Genomic DNA, 8,411 nt, shown 5'->3' on the forward strand with positions numbered 1-8,411 from the left:
TTGACAAAAACCCCACGACCTTCAGGCTTTACCCCCAATATCGAGCCAGAACGCAAAACCCTTATACCCTGTTAGTTCTGCCCTCACACCACACAGGACCTATAAAACAATAAATCCTGAACTGTGAGGATTTAGGTGAAGGTTAGCGATGGTGGTTAGAGCTGCGCGGTTAGAGCCTGGAAGTAGTGGTTGCCAGCAGCCAAGACCACATTGCAGGATTCCCACCTCACTAACGACCACACCTAGTTCTTAACCTTCGCTAATATCTAACACTTCAACACAGCCAAGATCGGAAGAGAGAAGTATGGTACATATAGAAAATATTACCCAAATAATATAAGGTGATATAAGGTGTATATAAATACTCTCTAGCCACATTACAGTTCTAAGTTATCTCAGCGGTATTTTATTTTTGTGAGTTTAGTTTTGGCTGTTGATGATAGGAAGTAATGTCATTATGCTTGTCTTTCTTTAGGTTTGAATTTAATATATATTTTTCGTAAAAGGTTTACAGGAAAACAATTAACAAAAAAACAGGCCTTGTAGTTTATTTCATGGTGTTTAATCAACCCAATTTTATATCCACAGGAAATGAGAAATTTTAGATATGACCCCCAAACCCACTGTCAATACCTTGATTAAAACAGTAAGCAGGGCTGAAGTAGAGAGAAATTGGGGAAACACAGAAATAAAAGGATAAAACATTTCTGTCACCAACCCGTTTCACCACATTTACCCATTTCGTCACAGTTCATTCCCCATCATTCAAGGTCTGACCCTTCATTATGCATTAACTGAAGCAGTGAAGACCTAATGGCTGGTTTACTATCTTTTTGTACTTACATTGGATCATGCAAGCATCTCATTACAACAATTTATTAAAAACGATAATAAAAAAATACGTTAATACTTAAACAAGAGTCTCACTAAAACAATTTATTAAAGACTAAAACGAAACAAAGATAAAAACATTGTTAATACACCTACAATCATCTTGCTTAAACAATATGTGAAAGACTAAAATTAAAAAAAAAAAAAATTGTTCTATCATGCAAGCTTGGAAGAAGACTGACAATTTTTTAATAAATTAGAAGTGGTGATATTTTATTCTTCATATTCATCCCACAGCTCCATAGACGGACTTGTTTGTCATGATTTCTGTCCACTTATTTTAACTTGTGCTATAACGAAGTTAACTGTAAAATCACCATTGAGGCTTCCTCAGAAGAAGAGGAATGAGGCAGAGCTAGATTGTTCTTTGCTCAGTGGTTTATGCGCTCTTGTGCCACCCTCAACATATAATTTGCTCCCAACCAGATGCTGAAAAACACATCAAACCACCGACCAGACATGTTGTTAAGCCATGTTCGGCTCATATGATCAGTGAGTTTTAACGAGTTCTCACCGTTGTGCTTTTGCAGGTCTTCAAACGTCTACCCGATAGGCATCTGTAAACGTAATTTATACCAGAAAATAATAACGCATAATTTGCCACACTTAAATACCAGCGACTGTTTCTTCACCAGACCGTTAGTGGTGACTAAATGGGTTGGTGATGAAATGGGGTGTATCCAAATAAAAGACCAAATCAACCTTAACTTAACCAAACGGATAATGGTGGAAGAGACGGTGGTAACATCCGTCCATTGGCTGTCCTGGTATTACAGAAGCTTCCAATACACGCTGACTAAGTTCCAACCATCCCCAACCTTTAGATTCTTATTTGAGTATTCTAACCCCATTTCAACCAGGAATAAAAGAATAATAACGCCAGAAAAATTTGAAAAAGCTTTTCCCATATTTTGGGGGATAACTAAAAACAGGTACCCTCCCAGAAATAAAAGTAAAATTGATTAAACCACACCATAACATCACAGGATAAACTTGTTTCTAAACTACTAGACATACCAAAAACTGCAATTTTAAACTCTGTCCTCAGGGCTTCGATACAAAAATGAGAGTATGGTGTGTTTTAACCCAGATCTGACTCACTTTGTGCACAATAGAGCTTTTGAAAAGCTAAAACTTCCATTTGTAACGAAACCACTAATTTCAAAAAAAATGGCAGCCAGGTTTGAGTAAACACCATAACTTCCGAAAAACCCTTAACCCAACATATTTTTGAGCTACCTCCTACTGAGGTGTTTCGATACAGTTAGCTAATCAGGCGCTTATGGTTTTAACAAAAGAGCTTGTCTTTCTTAGAAGTAAAAAGTTTTCACAACGAGGACACAGTCTTGATGCTGGTAGACCGCGATCATGGATGCTTTACTATTATTCTGATAAACTGCCCAAATAACACAAGATAATGGAGAAAAGCACTCAACTGCACCACGAGCCCAAAAATTATACCAGCCAAGTCACACGACCCACATTTTAAGATCATTAGTTGTCACTAAGAGGAGGAGGAAGGAGACAACGACTTTGCAATATCCGTACTGAAATTCGCCTAGAAATTTTAGAGATACATTACTCCGCAAGATTGATTTGCAAGAAATGATATGAAGTCAATTAAAGTTTTTAAGTCCTAAGTCTGTAATATTGAAAATTGGAAACCTACTGACAGCCAGTGGACAAATATTAACCGAGACGGACAACACCAAGGTAATTGTTTGATTTTGTGAATTTTTTCCATGGATGTTGCTCAGATGATAGTACAGTAATAAAAACGATACGACAATGCACAGAACCCAACAGAACTTGACCTAACCAACTAAACCAACCTAACCTTACTTAACTTCCTAACCAGGAGGTTCCGACCTCGACCTCTGGGCAAATAAGTAGAAAGAACTTACTTTGAGATCTGATACAATGAAAGCAACTTTCTTGAATCTGCATTGTGTTAATGTACTTTTATCAGTTATTGAAACAAATTATTTCTTCACTCAGTTTTCTGCTGCACATACAAATTTATTGGAACTTGAGTCTACCCCTAAGTTTGTGCTTATTACTTTATTATAAACACGGACTTGAAGGTAGACTGTCATATTTTAAAAAATTTGTTTCTGATATTTGTAAGAGAATTTTCCCATTATTATTTATTTGTAAGTGTTTGTGTATGTCTACACACACACACACACACACACACACACACACAGATTTATAGAAAGAAAGGAAATTACTGTCTCTCTAGATCCACGGCTCCCTGTCCCAGCGATAATGTCAAACTTTAAAACTACCCACAGACATTCTTAGAACATCCAGAGTGTCATTCCCGAACAATAGAGGACCCCAAGCAAAAATCCAGCGAATTGGGCCCCACTGTTAAAGGGTAATGTGCCGTTTATTTGGCATCCTGTGTACCGACAGCAAGACCGGGGATAGTAACACTGCCTTGCCCGAGGTGCCACCATTGCTTTTGGATGTCGGGTCACACTAGATTCTAGTGCGACATCATATAACGGGCCATTCTAGTGACCAGAATAACCCATTATAGTACTTCCTTCTGTCCTCACACAGCCAAACTGTGGACTGTTCTGCCTTCTTCTGTGTTTCCATACTCATACAATCTGTCTCACTTCAAAAAGCTGGTTTTCCTGCATCTTCGAGGTGTACATTAAGTCTTTTTTCCCTATTTTTAATTTATTCTTCTTACTCATTTTTCGCCTTCTAGGCCCCATTGTGGGTTGATAACTGCACCCGGGTGGGCTATTTCCTGTAAAAAAAGATAATTTTATTCATTTTAACCTACAGAATAAAATAATGTTTATATTTCCCCACAGAACAAAAAGATCTTGTCTGAGAAGAAGTTCACACAGGAGATAACGAGAGTTGTATCTGACCAAGTCCAGCACGAGCCGCACAAGAAGAAATTGGGCCATGTCCCACTAGTCATCATCCACAGACTCACGCCCAAGATCATGAAAGCAACACACCAGGCAGCTGAGCGAGTAAGTCCTTCCCTACCACACAGGTCTTCTTAATATGAAAACCTCACCTGATGAAATGCCATCTTGGTTGTTAAACTTTATGTTCTGTGATCAAACCATGGCCCTCTGATCCCCCTGCCATGGCCCTCTGATCCCCCCCAGCCATGGCCCTCTGATCCCCCAGCCATGGCCTCTGATCCCAGCCATGGCCCTCTGATCCCCCAGCCTGCGGCCCCTGATCCCCAGCCATCCTCCTGATCCCCCAGCTAGCCCTCTGATCCCCCAGCCATGGCCCTCTGATCCCCCAGCCAGGCCCCAACCCAGCCATGGCCCTGATCCCCCAGCCAGGCCTCTGATCCCCAGCCATGGCCCCTGATCCCCAGCAGCCCCCGACCCAGCCATGGCCCTCTGATCCCAGCCATGGCCCTCAACCCCCAGCTAAGCCCTGATCCCCAGCTGCCCCTCTGATCCCCAGCCAGGCCTCTGACCCCAGCCATGCCCCTACCCCAGCCATGGCCCTCTGATCCCCCAGCTATGGCCCTCTGATCCCCCCCAGCCATGGCCCTCTGATCCCCCCAGTCATGGCCTTGTGATCTCTACTCTGATAAGCATGAATTTAATCAGTAAATATATTGTTTGTGACCAGTTGTTGTCATTGTGGTGTTGTATCAGACATGGGGTAATAGTATATAATAGTAATAGACTATTACAGGGTATTTAAAGTACAGTAATAGTAATTTGTAATACTGTATATTACAACTTTTTTGCCTGTAATAGTAATAGAAGGCTAAGTAATAGATGTGAGTCTATTGCTTTTCTACTACAGAGACATTTCTTGAACTCTTAGGTTGTTGAAAAATTTTCTCATGATTACTGAATTGGTGCTGTAATTCAACAGTTTTCTTAGACAAGGGAGTAACAAAAACCAACCATAACGAGCTTGTTTGTAACACCAAAAATCCCGACATATCTGTATTATTTCATTATTCACAAGAATATAATACAGTACTGCAAAATGTAGATGAAATAGGAACATACTGATGATTATGCAAAATAAATAAATAAATAAATACTATCTGGCAAAAGTAATACCTGTAGTAATATATGACCAAGTACTGTAATAGTATTAGATGACAACTAAAATAATAGTAATAGTAATTTATTAAAACAAGATTAATAATTAAAGAAACCCATAAACAGACCTCATATTTGGATTGTACAGTATGTTACTTTTCCCAGTGTTGAGAGTTTATGTGACTACAGTATTTATGATCAAACAAATCTTTCCTGTTATTGAAAGTAAGGATGCACTTAATATTTTGAGTGTTTGTGAGTCATTGGGGATTATTTTTATAGGGAATGTATTTTATTTATTTACTGATTTTTTTTTTCTCATTTGTGTTGAATATTCATTGCATGAGTTGTGTTGTGTTCCTGTAGAAGGTTAATGTGTGTTGTGTTCCTGTAGTAGGTTAATGTGTGTTGTGTTCCTGTAGAAGGTTAATGTGTGTTGTGTTCCTGTAGAAGGTTAATGTGTGTTGTGTTCCTGTAGAAGGTTAATGTGTGTTGTGTTCCTGTAGAAGGTTAATGTGTGTTGTGTTCCTGTAGAAGGTTAATTAATGTTGTGTTATGATCCGGCAGGAGGATGTGGAATGATTCTCTGAGTGAGGGGGAGGAGTCTCTGTCTTCGTCTTACAGTTCCTCTGAGAATGAAGCAGAAGATGTCACTGCCTCACACGTGCTCACCTTGCAACATGACCCTGAGGAAGGAACACAACAAAAGGTGGCTGGGGAGAAAACAGGTGAACCGTCACAGATAATGTCAGATGAGAACGACCTCAAGAAGTCAGCTGAGGAAAGAGATAGTGAAGATTTTTTCAATTCTGATTGGTCGGGTGAATTTCCAGATCTCAATGATCCTTTGTGGGAGAGCCCCAACAAAGAACGGAGTAAAACAAAGTCTGCTAAGAAAAAGCAGCATAAAAAGAAGAGGAAGAAGAAGAAGAAAGGAGAAGAGTGTGTGAAGAAGGTAGGAGATGGAAAGTTAATGAAGAATGCCTTGAAGGCCTTTTTACACCAAAAGAAAATGTATAGAAGCACAAGTAAAGACAAGAGAAAACCAAAGGAGAGCAACTCGGTATGGATACAGCCGTCAACGTTGTGCGGACCTGAGCACGAGGGTCATCAACTGTCCAGCGAGCCACCCATCTCCGTCTGTACTGGCGAGTCTGCCACTCTTAGTTCACCAGTGATGACAGCCCCGTCCAAAGAGCTAGAATATCGGGAGAGGATAAAGGCTAACATGGCTAAGACAATAAATGTGAATGTAACGAATGCAGATGCCCATACCTGTACTTCTAATTTAGTAACTCACCAACATAAAATGTCAGACAGCTCTTCTGGTTATGCTTCAAACAAGCCACAGTCCACCTTTGTTTCTGCTACGTCAGAGAGAACATCAGCTGCCATTCTCACATCAGAGAGACCATCAGCTGCCATTCTCACATCAGAGAGAACATCAGCTGCCATTCTCACATCAGAGAGACCATCAGCTGCCATTCTCACATCAGAGAAACCATCAGCTGCCATTCTCACGTCAGAGAGAACATCAGCTGCCATTCTCACATCAGAGAAACCATCAGCTGCCATTCTCACATCAGAGAGACCATCAGCTGCCATTCTCACATCAGAGAGACCATCAGCTGCCATTCTCACATCAGAGAGACCATCAGCTGCCATTCTCACGTCAGAGAGACCATCAGTTGCCATTCTCACATCAGAGAGACCATCAGCTGCCATTCTCACATCAGAGAGACCATCAGCTGCCATTCTCACGTCAGAGAGACCATCAGCTGCCATTCTCACATCAGAGAGACCATCAGCTGCCATTCTCACATCAGAGAGACCATCAGTTGCCATTCTCACATCAGAGAGACCATCAGCTGCCATTCTCACATCAGAGAGACCATCAGCTGCCATTCTCACATCGGAGAGACCATCAGCTGCCATTCTCACATCGGAGAGACCATCAGCTGCCGCTGCCCCAATTAATGATGAAAAAAATGTTGATTCAGAAGATGAAGAAAGCAGTTCATTTGATTCCGATAAAACTGTGGCTTTTGAGGAACCCGAGACAGTATCTAGGGAAAGCAACAACTTACCATTTATTATTAGTAAGATAGAAACTCAAAAGAACGAAGTGAGCCATGCTGTGGGTATTGCAAGTAATGCTGTCGAGTCAAACAAGAGAAAATGGCATGAGTCGGGGGGCTGGGAAGGTGAGGCCCTGGTTGAGAATAGGAAAAAACTTAAGGGAATTGACTCCTTTGTACCAATGGTAACTCTTCCCTCCTCTGTCTTGACTAGTACATTGTTTCCTCATAGCGCCCTCTCCGGCACGACAGAGCCGTCATCTGCTACCTCGTGTACTCTCCCTTCGCCTCATCAGGATTCTGGCACACAACCACCGCCTGCCACAATGTTTTCTAATGTACGGTTTGTAGTGAGATCTCCACGACCCTTTCATAAACGAAAGCCTCCTTCCAATGCCCGGAAGAGCATACAACCAAAGAAGCAGAACATCCTTCCTCTGGAGGGCTTGTCACTGACGCTGGCAAATGAAACCAACTTCTTGAAAAGCTCGCCAGAGACCACGGTGTCGTCAACTCTGCCGATAAGTGAAAGGTGCGTCCCCAAAGTAGAGAGAGAAAGACGTTTGGAGGTGCCGGGGAAGGAAGTATGTCTCGACACTCCTATGGAACTGTGTAAGAGGTACTCCTCGGAGATCTTGGCGATAACGGAGAAGAAGAACGAGTGCGACGAGAAGATCAGGAAGATCAGAGAGAAGTGTGATAAGGAAATTGCAGCTGAGGAAGTGAAGAAGAAGCAGTACGAGAACAGGATGGAGCAGTTGGTCAGCCTGATGCGTCAGCTGCCCTCAACCACCAGTGAAAGACCATCTGTGATTGATGCAGGTCAGGAAATATTGTGTTCCTATAAAAATTATGTGTCCAATACTTAGGTTAGGTTAGGCCAGATTAGGAAGTGTTAAGCTAGAGTTGTTTAAGTTCATTTAAGTTTGGGTGGATTAGCTGAGATTGGGTTGGGTTAGGTTATAATATTAGATTAAGTTGATTTGAGTTAACTTAGGTTAAGTTATTTAAATTTAGAAAAACCTTGTGATAAAAAGATTACAGTATTACCCCGCCTAACGCGGTTTCACTTAGCGCGTTTTCGCATATACGCGGTGCCTTGCCAGAGCTGAACTTTCACTTAACACGGATTTTTTCCACATATACGCGGTGAGTGTCCGGCTCGAGATGCTATTTTTAGATTTTGCCCACGCGCCACGCGCCACCCGCCCGCCTGCCTGCCTGTGCTCCTCGCCTCTCCCTCCTCCTCCCTCCGCTTGGGCAAGCCGCGCGGTAAGGTTGCGCAGTGTGTGTCTTTGTTGCGTTATCACTGACGTCATATGACGTATCGGACTGTGATTGGCCATGCATCCCTACCCCCCTCTGCTGCTAGCTGTAATTGGCTTAAAGT

The 8,411-nt window shown here is 41.9% G+C and overlaps 1 protein-coding gene across 1 annotated transcript; it reads left to right on the forward strand.

The window, feature by feature from the left end:
* Positions 1-3,823: 3,823 nt before the first annotated feature.
* On the forward strand, positions 3,824-7,843 carry LOC121874393 (the record flags this gene model as incomplete). The annotated part of the gene is given in 2 exon segments (XM_042378522.1): positions 3,824-3,890; positions 5,511-7,843. A coding segment is annotated over 1 exon segment (2,329 nt), but the record flags the coding sequence as incomplete, so codon positions are not given.
* Positions 7,844-8,411: the final 568 nt, after the last annotated feature.

Source organism: Homarus americanus, unplaced genomic scaffold (assembly GCF_018991925.1).
Source record: "Homarus americanus isolate GMGI-L3 unplaced genomic scaffold, GMGI_Hamer_2.0 scaffold44291, whole genome shotgun sequence".
Taxonomy (NCBI): Eukaryota; Metazoa; Arthropoda; class Malacostraca; order Decapoda; family Nephropidae; genus Homarus; species Homarus americanus.